The 17785-nt window shown below is 41.5% G+C and overlaps 1 protein-coding gene across 2 annotated transcripts in view; it reads right to left on the reverse strand.

The window, feature by feature from the left end:
• esamb (endothelial cell adhesion molecule b) overlaps positions 1-17785 on the reverse strand; it is a 50608-nt gene that overhangs the window by 6606 nt on the left and 26217 nt on the right. Inside the window, exons 1-2 of one of the 2 annotated variants that reach the window (XM_072691210.1) lie at positions 2017-2056; positions 513-658 (exon numbers count right to left, since the gene is read on the reverse strand). In XM_072691210.1, coding sequence (XP_072547311.1) covers positions 513-658; positions 2017-2023 — 153 coding nt within the window. In that variant the 5' untranslated portion in view covers positions 2024-2056. Of the gene's footprint in view, positions 1-512; positions 659-2016; positions 2057-17785 lie in introns of those variants that run through there. The other variant, XM_072691209.1, reaches the window with a different exon arrangement.

Here is a 17785-nt window from a genome sequence, read left to right on the forward strand (position 1 = left end):
TCTCATTCACAATTTGCCCTCCAGGGCCGGGTGAATCGGGTGAAGCCATCCAAATCGGCCTGAAACCTAAGCGTCTTTAGCCTCTGTGCTGCTAAAGGGAATGTTTTGCTATTGAATTTTTGACCAAAATCTTTTGTAATCTGTCAAGCAAAGGTCAGATCAGGCAAAGATGAGTTTATCATCTGAGCTTTTCTTCTTTAGGTTTGTGTTGGACCTCTGAGGTTAAAAGAAGCTAACAAGTAATGTCAGCATGCTATATCCTATTACTTAGCACTACTCTAAGCACAGCTGCAGGCCTAAACACCAATACGCTCTAAACTACATCAAGATAAATCATCTCAGCAATTCTGTCCATACGTTTGTCCATTTACTTTTTAACTCCAGCAGTTAGGTTATGCTGGAAATGACAGCAGATGGACTCACTTTAAACCACCAATATTAGCTAGATACAGTATAAATAGCCACTACTGAAGTACTGACCATGTAAGGAACTCAGCACTCTTGGCACTCACTTGTTTGGAGTCATTGGCCATGAAGTTCCAGATGACTGTATTCTTCTCAATGAGGGATGTGGGGGTGTACCAGGCCTCCAGAACCACCATTTGGCCCTTGATTACTTCCATGTCTTTCCTTGGCATCTCGACTTTCTGCAAATCACCTGCAACAGAGGCAGTTTGCAGAATATTATAGGTACTCCTAATGAGAAGGGTATGAAAAACATGTATCTCCAACTAAAAGGAGAAGGCAAACTAATGGCCTTAACTTTGAATGAAAGTCAATGTAAAATAAGAGTTTCCTCCAAGTAATTTAGAGCATTTCTATTGGTGTATTAATCAGTACAGTAGCAGTACAGGGTTCAAATCATGGAGAAAACTGAAAACTTGAGACTGACTAAAATTGAGATACATGATTTTCATTAGACAGCAGTGATATACAGTATAATATGTAACATGGGTCAGTCTGAATCTAGGAATTGGCCAAATTGGAGAAAGAACAAATAACACTGAGGTGGATTGCCTCTGATAGTAAATTTAAACCAGATACAAGTGACCTAGTACTGAAACAGTGGGTAGCAGAGGGAATTACTGCTTTGTTTACACTCAATAACAATGGAAAATAAGGGGGCTACAAAGTTCCTATATAGTTTCTATATTGTACCTGAGCAATATTTTAAGGGTTGTGTTGATGGAAGACAGATGCTTGGTACAAATACTTCTAACAGCAGTTAAGGAAACCATAACAGCATATTGGCTTAAGATTTAACGTCCTAAAGAAAATCTTCGGATTGATATTATACAGGTGATCTTCCAAATGGACAAATGACATATGCCTTAAAGACAAGAAATGGACCAGTTCAAAGAAAAATGGCAAACATGGTCAACAGACTTATGAGTAAGGCATCCTATAGGTAAAACATAAAAAAAAAGGGAAAAGAGAACCTATGTATTGGTACATCCGAACCAACATCCATCTAAACACCATTACAGTATCTAGTATCAGCACCAGAAATGAAAACATCTTAACAGGTTGGTCCAAACTGGTCCAAGACCAGACACTACAACAATAACCACAAGTCGAAGTGAAACAAACCATATTCATTACCACAGAAGAACATAACATGAGCTATTATGGAGAGAGACTCCAGAAGAGCTCTGGTCAATTGATTTGGTCAATTCAGCCTGGTGTGTCAAAAAAACATCTGATGAGTTCTCCACTGTGGAGTCTTCACAGCGCTCTTTTGAGCAAAACATTCTCCTCAAGTACAATGAGCTAAATAATTTACACAGGTGAACCAAGATCCATTCTCATATTTTATATATGAATGATAAACCGGCTTCCAGCTGTAAGTTTCACAGAACTATCTTTGGAAATGACCAGGAATCACCAGGAAACTTGCAGGTGATTTACGAGACGAGAGCACGTAAACGGCCAGGGTGGACCCTTTAGACGTACTGTGCAGAAACTTGCAAGAGGTTAAGAAAAGAGTGAAAAGTCGGTATAGCAGAGCTCACTTACAGGGCATGTACTCTCCTGTACTGGTCAGTTGAAGGTGGATCAACTGATCCCAGCAGCCGTTACTGTCCAGATCAGCCAGCTTGGCGGTGGGTCCGCGCAGACAAGGGGCAGGCAGAAGCAGCGGCGGATCTCTGCTGAACTGAACTGCACCGCACTGCCAAGTCTCTTCACTTATGGAATTAAACCGAATTCTGCTGGGAGCATTAGCGCAGAGGAGTGATGTCAGGTCGTCGGCATCTTTTTTTTTAGCTTAAAGTTTCACCCATTCTGCTTCCTTACTGCCCATGAGAGCCTGTGACCCCGCAGTGTCTCTCTCGCTCTCTTTTTTTCCACCCCTATTTTCATTTCGGCCGTGAATCTGGTATGTCCATCCCTCTAATCCCTAAACAATCCCCCGGCTCAATCTTTCAAGCCATTCTCGAGCCTCACGTGAATCGAGTACATCAGACTTAAAGATGATGTAACACATGGTGGCTTTGATGGCCGTCTCCACCACCGGATTGTCTTCATTCATGTTCTCGACGCAGGGAAACGTTCAAATCATTCTTGTTAAAAGATCTAAATGGAAACTGACCAAAAATATAGACATAATAAACATGTAGGGGAGTTTATTAGTTGCTGTCTGGGTAATCCATACAGCAATCTGGAGGTCTGGACACCAGGCTGTGCACTGCAAACCAAGGTTCTCAGGACAGTTTTGTGAATGGGTCGCTTATACACTATATGGACAAAAGTTTTGGGACACCAGCTCATTCCTTTTGTCTTTTAAAAAATCAAGGATCTTAAATAAATAAATTCATCCTGCTCTTGTTGGAGTAACTGTCTCTACTGTGCAGGGAAGACTTTCCACTAGATCTTGGAGCATTGCTGTGAGGATTTCAGTGTGTTTAGCGATGAGGGTGTTAGTGAGGTCAAGATGTTGGATAATCATCATCCCACCTCACCCCCAACTCCTCAGCTCATCCCAAAAGTATTGGATGGAGCACCATCCATCATTCCAGAAAACACACTTCCACAGCTTAATGCTGGTGGGCTTTATATCCCGCTAGCCTGGCATTAGGTATGGTGCCAGTAGGTTCATGTTTATCTGCCCCAGAGAGTCCTTCTCTAATGGCAATCCTGTGCTGCAGGGACTAGACGAACTGTGAGCGTGCATTTGCACATCTGTGTCAGCAAAGGGTGTAGCTTAAAGTAGCTGAATGCATTCATCAGAATGCATATAGTGGATGTTGACTTCTGCACTGGGACTAGAAGACTAACAGAGAATGGATCGTAGTCACCTCACCTGACTTAGAGTTGGTGGAAAATCCCCTGAATGCAGCAGGACAGCTCCTTTTGCATGACGTTAGCAGTACGCTGGCGCCAAGTATTGATGTTTTTTTCAAATGTACAGCCGCTCTAAACGGATTTCAAAGCATTAAATCTGTTACCACTTTGATTTACCAGAATGTCACTACTGCATAACTCCTCATAAGTCAAACAGCAGTGAGGGCAGGGCGAATAAAAGTTAGCTAACTTGCAATGAAGAAAAGCAACCTGCAGTAATGAGGTCAGTCCACTGGGAAAAGCAATCACAGCCCACATGGGAGCTTACAACACCAATGTTTTCTGTCCTGTCCTGATCTTGTGGAGAAAAGTGAAAGCACAACAGTAACTCACAGCACTTAGAATTTAGATACCGTAATTAACAACAGATGATCTTGGAGTACACACACACACACACATACACACACCAATGAGCTATTACATTAGAATCACTGACAGGTGAAGGGAATAGTGTTGATTATCTCGTTACAGTGCATTCAACCCAGTGAACACACACTCAGAACACTCACACCCAGAGCAGTGAGCAGCCACCTCAGCGCCTAAGGAGCAATAATGGATGAGGTGCCTTGCTCAAGGACAACTCAGCTAGAAATGTTAAGGGAGGAGAAAGCGCTGCCCCCCACTTCTTGCTGGACCATGGGATCAAACCGGTGACCAGACGAGTTTCCAGTGAACAGTCAGTTGTTGAAGTTGATGTGATGGAAGCAGGACAAATGGGCTAGTGTAAGTGTCTGAGACTCTTCCACTGACAAGAGCCAAACTGGGTGCCCAAGGCTTAATGATGTATAGGCTAACCTTTAGAAAAGCTACTGCAGCACAAACTGCTGAAAGACGTAATGCTGGCTGTGTCTTTGGTGGCATTAAGGGGACCCACATAGTATTAAACAGGGTGTTGCCAGATTTGCTGGGCAGGTGACATCATTATCAAGAGGAACATGCTATGTTAGTTTTGTATCACATCCCGCCCTTGATGACAGTTCTATTAATGGCAAATTAAATATAAAAAATACAAGCAATATGGCATGTTTTCCATTTACCCATATATCACTGACCTCTGGAGCTTCCCGGGTTGATTTCAGTCATAATGCTACTAAACAAAAGCTTTCCTGTCTCTATAAGGCAAGAGTTGTTTTGCTAATCTTAATCTAAAGCTACAAAGTTGCCATGTATCTGATCTCTGCGGGGGGGGGGGGGGGGGGGGGGGTGTAAGTAGGGCATGCGCTGGTGTCTCTGCAGCGGTAGGACTGTGTTCTCCGGAGCTGATCAGCACACTGCAGGCTTGCATGGCTTCTTGCCGAGGTTTGAGCCTTGTCTCTCGACTCTGCCCAGGTTTATCTCCTCCCAGCATCACTGTGTCATCGCAGCACTTTATTAAATCAAGGAAAATCTTCCCTAATCCCCAGCTCCGGCTCCATCTGTGCCGCTGCCGGAAGCTGCAGAGAGGAGCAGGAAGGTGTGGAGCATGTCACGACTGCTTCTGTCCAAGACCCACCAAAGAAGCCAGCGAGCACATGGTAGTAATCAAGACCTTTGGCACATGAAGGGACTTTAGCACAGCTATTCAGACGGGTTTTCAGTACTAGCAGACATATGTCTGATCTGACAGGAGGTCTATTTTAGTTTTCAAGGATTAATATTGGACACAATATTGGCACTGAAAAATAAAGAAGTAGTGCTACGATAATTAGCACTGCAATTATTCTGTATTACAGAATTCTCAAAGTCTTAGAATGCTGCATTTATACTCAGCAGCCTAGTGAGGGCAGCAGCGTATTGACAAATGACTACAACCCGAAGTCAAGAAGGTATTTTGTAGGAAAAAGGAAATATGCTGAACACCTTCCTAATATTCCTTATTAAATATGGAATATTAAATATATGTACCCTCTACATGACTGGAGTGCTTTAAGAGTAGGAAATGTATCACTATCCACACTATTATGTCAAACTGTATCATACAGTCACAAATCATCATTTTATAATGTGTATCAAATAGTACTACAGAAACTTGCCTCCAAAACAGTCCTGGATGCAGAATATATTGTCTGTTAATCATTATTATGATGATATGTCACCGCATCTGGGCTTATCTGTAAGTGTTTATTTTATTTACTCTGTGAAACATTAGTGCAAAGTTTTCGTCATGAGAAGGAGAAGGGAGAGGAGCGGTTTTCGGTTTTATAGTGCGTAGTAATGGAGAGGAGGATTTTGTGCATGGTCCTTTTCCCAAATTTTCAGTTATTACATAACTCCATTTAAAGTTCTATTCAACACAATTCTGTTAATCAGTGCTTAATGATGTTAAATCAGGTGAGCTGGAGGGGAATTGGCTGTGGGCGACCAGGAGAACTCACAAGATCTCAACTACTTTCTTCAGAATGTATTTCTACTGTATTTATGTTTCAATGCATCTGTTCTAATGTGATGATCTTACTGCAAGGATAAATGGTTAAACTGTTATGGAAAGAACTAGAGCTCAGAGTTCATAGAAGGAGCCCACAGAACATTCAGGATTTGATGAGTGTCTGTGAGTGGGCCAAAACCACACCTCAGCAATGCATCCCTCCGACTGGTTTCTCCATAAAGTATTACAAAGTATTAAATACATTTCAGCAAGCATGTTCAATACTCTCATTATTACACATAACTTCATTTATGGACATTTATGACATTTCTTTGCTACCGACCTCCAATGAGAATTTCATGTCGGTAGCACCTTTAGAAATATATTTACTTGAAAATTGGTGACGTGTTCAATAGTTTCACCTGCTGTAAATGTGATATTAGACTTTACATACTTTGATACTGTAGGAGGCTAAAATAAGTTAATGGGTCGTCTAACAAATTGCAGGCCTAGCCAGTATGAACAGAATATTCAGATTTATATAAAGTATAGAATGTTAAACTAGCACAGTAATTACTCAAACTTACTCTAATTGTACCTTTACCATTTGCTATGATTATTAAGGCTCCATTTTGGAATAGTTTTATGTGGAGTTACATTCATTTTTTGTCCTGAAACAGGGACACCATGATTCTGTTTCACCTTTCCTCAATAGTGACACCAAAATTTAAAACCCACTGTCCGACACCACACATACTGATCTGATATTTCTTCTATAAGAATGACCTATGACCTACTGCCTAAGCTATCAAGCTGAAAATAACCCAAACACTCTCCCACCCCACAGGAGGAAACGTGCTGTTTGAGGCTAGATTTGTCACAGGATTGGCTGATGAAAAGTATCAGAATTAAGAATTAGGGCTTATGGATAAGCACAAAGAGCTGGGCTGAGGTTTGAGAAGATGGAAAACTGAAAGACATATGTGCCGTGTTGTAGTAAATCCAGTTGAACAGGACTAATCACATATATATGGCACATTTCTTATTCTCCACTCAGCACAGTTAATATTTCACTGTGAATTCAGTGTTCAGCATATGTTAGACGTTGCATGGTTATACGTGTTTCAAACAACCATGTTTGCCCCTAGCTTGCCATCCATCAGCACATTCAGCACTAGCATGCAGTGCTGTACCTATAAATTCTAAAGAGGCTGATAGCAAATTCCACCCCAGGTGCTTAAAGAAACCAATAGGCTTTTACCAAATATCTGGATGAAAGCCCTGGGGGGCCTTGAGACCTGAGTATCAACAGGAGTCCACTCTCATTAACCAGAGACCCACTGTCTTCTAAAATAATCTCCTCGCTCGCTTGTCTCCAGCTCACAAGGGTCTTGGAGATAAAGCCTTGGCGCGGAGAATCGGCCTCGCTCTGAGCCGGGCCTTAAAATAACTGCTAATCTCGAGTGAGCGAAAGCGGCAGCCGCACATCAGAAAGCACTTTACGGAGAAGGGCCGTCGGGGGCCTGCCGGGCATGACCGACAACTCCCTACCTCATTTCAGGCTCAATGGCCTCCATTGTTGAGTGAATGTTGGGTTTAATTATCACAAGGCTTTCTGCTGCACGTCTCGCAGGGAGCGATAGAGCCGAGGAACGGCTGGGGCCGCGGAGGGAACGTCGTGCCCGGGGCTGGCGAGGGAAAATGCGGCAGGTCAAGACGGCTGCTGAGGAGCAGCCTGCGGTTGTTAGTTTGATTCCAGACTACTGTGTTTGTGGGTTAACCTGGAGCTTTCTGCCAGATGGTCCTTCAATAATAAATATTTGGAGGAGGCTCCTTTAAACAGGATTACATTAGCTTAATCTCCACAGCTATTTTAAGCAATTTTGAGTGTGCTGTGTTATCGCAGGGCCTCTAAATCCCCTCTTAAGTTTTGATGGCGTTTAGATTGATTCCTCATGCACCAATGCACATGGACTCTCACCTTTATGTCTCTAGCTTTAGCTCTTCCCCTCATTTCTGCATGCACAAACATATAGATAAGCCGTATGCATGCACAAAGTATGAATCTTGCAGTATTGGAGCAATGTCCATGTACACTAAGAGTAAAGACTTAAAAAAAGCATATCACCAGTGAATCTGGCCTTAAATCAATGTGCCCTCAGCAATATTGATCCCTACCTCCATCAGCCACCCTCTCAAGAGTCTGCACATGGATGGATGCTCCACCTAAATGCTAATAAAGCACACCATCAATGCTTACTGATAAACAAAGTATGAAATACACAGTGGAAAAAGACATGGAGAGCTCTGCGGACCCTGGCGGTAGGGGGATCGTTATCATACTAGCTTACTCGTCTAGTTTAGCATGAGCGCTTTGTTTTGATTTGCCTAGTGTTTGGTGACAGAGGGAGCTCCATAAATCTATAGGAGGATGGCTGCAGGAGACAGGTGTATCAATCATGCAGAATATGACAGGTCTGAGAGGCTCTCCATCTCTGCCATGCAAGTCCTAGGGAGGAAAATGATACTGCTTCACAAAGCCTCTCTCTCCATTGCCCCTGGCATATGGACACAATCTCCTCCTACAAAATCTGGGCAAGAAATATTAATCCATGCAACAGGCAGATGGCCTGGTCTTGAATTATGTATAGCGGGTGATTCTGGAGAGGAAAGAGAAGAGGGCAAGTTCCGATGGAGACGGAGAAACATACGTTTATATATGTAAATAAAGCTAATTGGAATCAGAACTGAACACAGAACACATACAAGGAATTTGACCTGGTAAGTGCACACATGTGACATGTAGCATAAACAGACCAGATAAGTACAATATACAGGCAAAATTACGAAAAAAAATTATATATATATATATATATATATATATATATATATATATATATATATATATGTATATATATAAATAAACATTCAACAAATGGACAGTAATTGCGTAGACGTGCGTTCAATGAAAATGGTGTATATTCAATTTTACTTAAATAATAAATAATATGGAATTTGACCAGGGGTGTTATACATTTGTATTAGAAATAAAGTATATTCACTACACTGTGAAAGGAGCTAAAATACAATATGTAAATATATGTACATATCGTTGATGTTACACAAAAACCTTCCATTTTTTACATTATATACCTGGTGGTTCTATCTGTTGGTTCTTTAAAGTTATTAGTTGGGAGATTTTTGTGGGACTGTGACGATATGCAGGGTCTAAAGAAAATGTATGATATGTACAGTCATTTACAGCACATTACAGAATCATATGGACATTTGTACAACTGTGCAAAGGTGCCTTTATGGCACAGGCTGGAATGCTGGTCCGCTATAAGGAGGTTTGATTTAAAGGGTGAGGGGTCTACTGAGGTTGATGAGTGCCACAGCACTGGGGAGAAAACTGCTAGCATGCTAATAGCTGCAAGCTCAAAACGATCAAAGCATCATTATGGGAGTGATGGAATTACTAAAGGGTTTGTGTTCAAAATGCATTAAATGCCATTTTCATTCATTTTTCTTCACCGAAATAAGCAATAAGAGCTTGACATGCTCAGCAATGATTAATTCCACCATTCTTAGAAAGAGCAATGTATATATAAAAAAAATACTAATCAGCCACAAACAGAATTGGCCAGAATTGAACAATATACGCTATCAGTAATCAGCTGATTTCATGGCGTGGATAAAGTGAGCCATCCAAACAAATAGGCACTGCATTTATTTATTTATTTATTTATTTATTTATTTAAATTGCTACTGCTACTTTGGCTGATATAAATCTAACTTGAACAAGGTACTAGGTATTAGGTTTTGTAATCTGACATTTTAAATGAATACTAAATGAGTGAAATGAGTTTTACATTCTACTGTCATTCACATGAAGCCACACTCTTCCATACCAGCCTTCAGAGAGGAAGTCATCTCGACAATCTACTTGAAAAAATCTATACGTATTTATATGGTTCTATATATGTATATATATTGTTGCTGTTCAATAAAAAATGGAGACTTTACAAGAAAAGACAAAAATGTTCTGAACTTTGAATGGAAGTTATTGTAAAATAAATGTTTATTCAAAGTAATTTAGAGCATTTCTGAATTATTGAAACAGTGTACAGAAGCAGCTACAGGGTTCAAACCATGGAAAAATTCTTGTTATCCATTGGACATCTGCAATTTTGAATACATTCAATACATTCCTTGAAACAGCAGTTCATGTAGTAATATTCACTTAGTATGCAAGAAGCTTTTATGTTTACTGCAACTTTCTGTAAGCACCAAACTCAAGACCATTGTGGAATCTGGGACTTGTAGGATGTATGTTTAATGTAGTAGGTTATAGTTTTATACTGATCTGTTCTGTGAATAGTTCAACTTGAAATCTGTACTTCAAGAGAAGTCTGTTCGCTTAGAGGACTGTAAGCTTGTGTCAAACTAAATCCAATTCATTCCTGCAGTTTTATCAAATTTCTGACCGTAAACACACTGGCATTTGTACATTTTCTGCTCTTGTGAATAACAGTTGAAGTTGGAGTTCAACTGAAGGCACCTAAATGTATCTAATGAATCATTTAAAGTAGAAAAGTAAAGCCTTTCTAATAGAAAGGTGTTCGGGCTCATAGTGGAAAAGGCTATTGGAACTATGCTTATATATCATATCTATGAACATCCATTAATCTGTCTGTGATTCCTAACCGAGTGTTCATTTAGCCTGCTTAGGGATTTAAGTAGTTTATTAATGATGTTATTGTTAGTTTTTGTTTTAAAGGTCCACATACAGCATACAGAGAGGAGGTGCAGCAGCTGACAGACTGGTGTACAGTCAACAACCTTCACTGGAATGTAGAGAAGACCAAGGAAATGGTTGTTGACTTCAGGAAATCAAGACCGGACCACTCTCCGCTTAACATCAACGGCTTCTCTGTGGAGATCGTTAAGAGCACCAAGTTCCTTGGTGTCCACCTAGCGGAGAACCTCACCTGGTCCCTGAACACCAGCTCTACAGCCAAGAAAGCCCAACAGCGTCTCTACTTCCTCCGGAAGCTGAGAAAGGCCCGTCTCCCTCCACCCATCCTCACTCTCTTCTATAGGGGAACCATAGAGAGCATCCTAAGCAGCTGCATCACTGCCTGGTTTGGGACCTGCACAGCCTCTAACCGCAAGTCCCTCCAACGCAATGTGTGGACAGCAGAGAAGATCATCGGAGTCTCTCTCCCCTCCGTCATGGACATTTACACCACCCGCTGCATCCGCAAAGCAACCAGCATTGTGGATGACTCCACCCACCCCTCACACAGACTGTTCTCCCTCCTGCCATCAGGAAGAAGGTACCGCAGCATCCGGTCCAACACGACCAGACTCTGCAACAGCTTCTTCCCCCAAGCCATCAGACTCCTCAACACAACTCAACTTCTGAACTGATATCTTTCTGGTACATGTACACTCTCCCTCTCTCTCTCTTTCCAACCATTTACCCCAGATAACATGGGAAGCATTTTTTGCACAAGCATTTGCACTAATAACTTTACTACCTCACTGGACTCTATTTATTGTACATTGCACAACTTACACACTACCGTCATTATTTATTATCCTCTGTCTGTACTGTGTTGTGTTGTCTGTCCGCACTTGTTTGTTTGTGTTGCACTTGTGTCTTGTATGCACTGTCTATGTTGCACCATGGTCCTGGAGGAACGTTGTTTCGTTTCACTGTGTACTCTGTATGTAGTTGAAATGACAATAAACCCACTTGACTTGACTTGACTTGACAACATAATAAAAATGACCCCCAAAATTGCAAGGAAACTGGAATTGCACAATCAATTTATCACACAGTTATACTCTCCAGTCTTAAACACATTTTGTAGTCCCACAGCAGAATCATGAACAGTAATTTTACACAGATACAAAGAATCCAGCATGAAAGGGGATGCTGGCTGGATTGCAGTCAAGAGGGAGGGGGACTGCACATGCAGCCTTAAGCTTTCCTGATAAGGTGAGATGGACGTTAACTACTTTACTTGAAGGGGCTGTGGCTAAATGAAGCTGGAGAAGGTAGCTGGAAGCAGAACAGTTTGACAACCATAGCAGTCAATCACAGTAAACCACAGACTGATCTTCTTTTTATATATTGCCTTAATGACTGCTCTCCTCCCTGTTTTCTACATAATGAATAGAACAGCTTTGACGCAGAGGTCTTTCTCTCACATGACAGCTTTGGACGAGGATTAAAGTGTGAACATCCACTAACCGAACAGCTTATTTACCTTAACCCCCCATATCAACCTGATCAATCAATCTAATTAACTAATCTGATCATTTATACCACCTCAGGAGGTGGTCTGAGACTAATGTGAGCCACATGTTGTACACAAGCCCAGTACAACCAAAACTAAGTAATAATTGCTCAGATGTGGATTTACAAGCCTATTTACAACCCTGTTATATTGCCTCAGAATGAAAGTGCTGTCCTCTCAGTGTGGTGTGGAAATTGTAGCTGGTTTGCTTTTAGCCTTGCTCCCACTCAAGTCTTACCTGTGAAAAAGTAAGCTTGTACTTTCCCTTCTGATGTGTGTTTTTCTAGTTTGGTTTAGCTGAGGAAGTTTGGAGAGGAGACGTTTTTGAGGAATCTGATGTTGATGAAAGGTGATAAGGCCTTTTAACTCCCCTTTTTGCAGTCACTGGCACAAGAAAAGCTGTAGTGATGAGGTCTAGGTTCATGTAGGAGCCCATATTCCCATAACTTGTCCAATGAATAAAAATTATCCAAAATATCTCCACGACTAAGAAGCAGTGTTTCAGACGCAGATCAAGTCCAACCTTGTGTGTAAGTCTTTAGGTGAAGAACACTGTATCAACAAAACCTCCCAGAATCACGCTGGAAAACTCGTCTTCATGGGTCAAGCACTTAGCGAAGCACTTAGCGAAGCACGTGAGAAAGACAAACACTAATTGCTCAAATGACTTAACTCCTTAATTAGCTTAATTAGGTAGTTGCTCATGCACTGCTGCTTTGCCATTCGAATTATTGCTCAGGTGCTCTGTTACGTACAGTTGAAAAGAACTAAAGGGGTCTAGACAGCTTACAACAAGGTTAACACTATTCTGCTGGTAATCTGAACAAACAGCTCAGAGCAGATCTACTGCTGAATTCAAATTGCCTCATTTTCAGAAAGGTAATCAGTCTCACAAAGATTCTTGCCTTGATTCCTGTCCTCACTTCCCGCAGTTGGTAAAAGGCAGCAGTTGTAAAACCAGTGTTTTGTTAAACATGGCTTTTTAGAAAGCACATAATCGATGACAAGAATGGGGTCACTGTCCCAATTGTGTCTAGAGCTGTGCCCAAAACTGTGCTCTTTCCACCTCTGCATGTGAAATCAGATCAAGATCACTACATAGGGCACTATTTTAGGGAACAGAATCCAACAAGGTAGTGAACAAATTTCAGACACCTCGAGTGTGTTGCATAAACAGTCTGAACGTCAGTCCTTCCTCAGATACATTCTGAGCGATTCTTCAAACTAAACAATGTGATGGATTATGGGTATTCAATTTCTGTTTAGTGAACATTGTTTGTACACTATTTATTATGATGCATTATGGGACAGCTACAATGAACTAAAAAACTGGCACTGCTTTTAGGACAGGTTTCAGCCCTGCTGATGGATGAAAGTTATGCTCGAGAATTCTGAGGTAGTCCTTCTTCATTAGTCCATACTATATTATTCCAAAAAGGGCCAGAGGATGCTACCACCACCATGCTTAACAGTTGATACAGTGTTCTTGGGGTAGAATGCATCACCTTTACACCTCCAAAGATCACCATCTCCCCCAGAAAGCTGCTAACTTTGATCAAGCTTGAATGTGTTTTTGGAGCAGGGGTTTCTATCTTAGACGACAGCCTCTTGACTGTAGACAGTGATGCTGGATTTTCAGCAGCTTTCAGTTCATGACAGTTCAATGAGCTTTGCTGGATTATGGGTCGTTCTTGACATTTCGTGCCGCATATACCACCAGTTTGAATTCTGCTACAATAATTCTTTTTTTTTCCCCTTAATATTGTATATAAACTACTACCTTTTTGTGGGTTATGATTTCTGCCTCTATTTGTCTCTTTATGCCTCTGTCTCTCTCTGGCTTTCTGCCTGACTTTATTGATATAGCCTAGAAAAACACAATGTTGTGCTTTCTGATTTGCTTTAAATCGGGTGACAATCACAGATAGTCAAATAGTCTCGATCAACTGTACAGTCCACTAAATTAACATTCCGAAAAAAGTCCTGAAATGTTTATATTTATATTGCATAGGCACCCTCACTTTAGCCAAACCCGTGCAGAAAGCTACTGCATTCTTATCTACCAGGAGTAAACAGCTTAGCGCTGATACTGCAGCTAAATTTTTTCTAAATTAGCCAATGTTCTTTCTCAGAGTCAGTCAATATGCTGTCAGTCAATATACCAATCTGTGATGGGTGTGTGCCCGAAGCAAATCCAGTCTTCACACTGCTCTGAAAGAGGAAGAAAGTGGTCAGCTATCAATAGCATAAGAACCGTTTTTTTCACACGTGGACTTCTTCTGAGTTTTAACTGATCTCAGAGTCATGGTTTCTTTTGCATTTGTCAAAAAACACCTGGAATGATCTTAGACCCCTCTCAATTGACCCACAAATTAAACTGACCTCTGGACAGGGTGCCAGTCCATCACAGGGTACCACTCACTCAGATAATCTGACCTAGAAGGAATTTGACATGGTCAATTTTTCTACCATGTGTTTTTGTAGGAGACAGGAGGAAACTGGAGCACAGACAGCTACCGGAGCCAGGATCGAACCCACAACCCCAGGGCCCTCTAGCCGTGCAACACACACACTAACTGTGGAGCCACCGCACCAGCCAAAAATAATTAACTTCAATCAATACAAATATGTTTATTTTGCACTTTTCACAAGGAATGTTGTCACAAAGTAGCTTTACAGAGATTAGGGTCCAAGCCTCTTTTCAGCATCAGTGTCAACAGTTGCAAGGAAAAACGCCCTCAGATTGAGAGGAAGAAACCTTGAGTGGAACCAAGACTTAAAAGGGGAACCCATCCTCCTCTGCAATAATAATTTCATAATACAAATAACTTTTTGGCAAAGATTGGTCCATGTAGCTATAATGGTTTTTAATAGCTCATTGGTTCAGCAAATTAGACCAAATTTGACCATCTATAAGATGAATTTAAAGCCTAATTCAGTGTTCTATAGGTGAGGTTTGCACACTTAACATCTACACACTTCACAATCTGAGTAATAAAAAAATCCTGATTTGATTTGTAATTCTTTACAAAATATTGGTTTATTTACAAATCACGTTGAATTGCATCAATCAGATCAAACCTATGAGAGATATGTTGTATGGGTACATGTAAAAAAAAATCCTAACAATTATACATATTAATTATACAATTATACATATTGTGCTGCAAAAACGATATGAGTGTCGGCAAAAAAGTCAAATATTAATTCCCTCATCCTAAAAATGTGTTCCCAACTGCAGGAAACGGAATCAGGGCTCACTTGGAAATAAGCCAAGACTTATGAGTTTTATCTGACCACAGTCCTTTTGTTCTGTAATAATAACATATGCTTTTATTGTCATTTATACCTGTACTGTCTAATGAAATTCTTCTCTTTGCATTCCCCATTGTAGAAAAAAAGGGTTTAGAGCGCAGGACCAGCCATGGTACAGCACCGCCTTGCTTAAGGGCCCAATAATAGCAGCTTTGTGGACATGGGTATTGAACCCACAATCCTATGATCAATAACCTAGCGTTCTATCACTACCCCCTAAGTGCAGGTGGAGCGTTCTCCCATTAGATTTCTATCTTGTTGTTTTGAGCACCCGAGCAAACCTAGAGGTTTCCTAGAAATCCAGTAGTTTGTCTACTGGCATCTGAAGTCTTTAAGATGAATCCAACTTTTTTACATTTTTAAAAGTTAGTGATCAATAGAGCTTGATCCTAAAACTGGTAAGTGATTGCTGGTGATTTTATTTCCCAGGCACAACTCCTATCTACAAATCTAAGAAAGGACATAGCATGAAAAGGCATATAGTGCATATATAGCATGGAAAGGTCCATAGATGGACCTCTCTGCACATACCTAGCCACCTCTCAGCATCCCAACTTTCCGGAGACCGTCTCCAGGCTCTGCTATCTGGAGCAGATTGGGGGGGGGGGAAATAGTCTGGTCTTAAAATGGCCCAAGCATTTCCTCTCCAGACCCTCCAGCCATCTTTGGCTTTGGGGTAAATATTTAGAAGTCAGCAGTGGGAATGCAAGGACAGCCTTTTCATCTGTGGGCTCTGTCATTTCCCAGAGAGATGAGAGCGAGAGAGAGCTGCTATGGCAACCTTGTAGCGGATGGCATTAGAACCTCCTAAGTTTAGCTGGGAGGTTAACTGGGGTCTTTTTCACTAATCGCATTCCAAGTCTGTTCAGAGCTAAGAATGAGCATTTTCTGATTAATCAAATTCACAAAAGGCTGTCATAAAATGAAGAGTGCAAGACATAGGTACAGAAATTCAGGTCATCATTTTCTAAATAAATATGAAGTAGAATTCCACTATATTGTGGATCTTCTTAAGGTTTCTTCCTCTTGCTCTGAGGGAGATTCTTCTTGCCACTGTCACCACTGACTTGCTCACATAGGGCTCAGACCTGGATTTCTGTAAAGCTGCTTTGTGACATCTTTATGTCTGTTGTTAAAAGCACCATATAACTACATCTGAACCTGAATTCTTGAGTCATTTGAGGGAATTGAGATAAAGATCATTGCAGCTCTAGGCGACTTCTGTGTAGAGAAAGCTCTCGTGTTCGAGAATGGCCAGGCGTGTGATGGAATTCCTGAGAGTGCTTTCACGCAGCTGTGGGACGGAGTGGGCCTCTGCCAGAGATCTCAGGTGCTGTGTGCTCCAGCCAGGCCGCGGCCAAAGAACTCAAAGCCAGCACGCAAAAGTTGTGGACTGTCTCGTCCCGGCGCTCTAGTTGTGCTTCGTACAAACACTGACCCCATCTGAGGCCCGCTGTCTGCCCCAGCAGGCTGCCGTCCCGCCACGTTCCACTCAGATGTGGACAATAAATCTCCTGAGTGGCCCGCTTTGACCTCTTTGTGGCCCCCATGAGCTCTCCAACTGTGATTCTACAATGTTTTTGGCACGTACGGAGCTGGAGTTTTAGAATATGAGCGCTACACAGCATCTCAGCTGTACGTCATCTGCAGAACGATGTGCGAAATCAACAGGCAAAAACATTTGAGTTTGACAGCAGTAATTTTACACTGAGGTTACGTGAACAGGTGGCTAAATTATCAGATGGAAGGACTACGGAAACATATCCGTCCTGTGTTCCCAAATAATGAGGTAAAGACTTCAGGGGGATGTATTTTTTAGCAAGTTTAGCAGGGTAGCAGTGTGTGGCCAGTACACACCGAATTCTGTGACCATCACATTTTGTGACCATAGAGGGCGCTGCTCTGCAGTTTCTGTTCACGCACGAACGCTGGTGCTTTACGTAGACTACACAAGCTAAGCCGACAAGCTTTCTTTTCTCGCTCCCCGAACGATAAGAAATGCATGTATTTACATTATGTTGTCTATTAATGACGTACATAGACATGAATGTTTCAGCGCACATTTTCTACATATGCAACGGCACATGTGGAAGGTCAGGGGTTAGCTAAAAGAAACCAAAGTGCACAATAAAACACTTAGTAAATAATTAATACACACACCATAAAAGCAAGTAACCAGTAACACATAAAAAAAAAACGATGGTTAAAAAAGATGGTTAGTCTCTGTGTCAGGTCCTGTCTCTAAACTCTAGTCATGGAGGTTATGGTGAGAATGATGTAATGACTGGATAAGTGGGGATGGGTACAGTAAGAAATGTTAAACAGCTCTACAACAATATAGAGAAACTGGTTAGCAGTAGTTTTTCCCTACAGATCCATGGTGTTGGATCTGTAGGCCACTTGGCCAACCCAGCTTGGCTACAGCCAAGAGCTAACTGCTGAGCTACCGACACCAGTGTTGACCGTATAAACTGCG

Source organism: Salminus brasiliensis, chromosome 11 (genome assembly GCF_030463535.1).
Source record: "Salminus brasiliensis chromosome 11, fSalBra1.hap2, whole genome shotgun sequence".
NCBI classification, from domain to species: domain Eukaryota; kingdom Metazoa; phylum Chordata; class Actinopteri; order Characiformes; family Bryconidae; genus Salminus; species Salminus brasiliensis.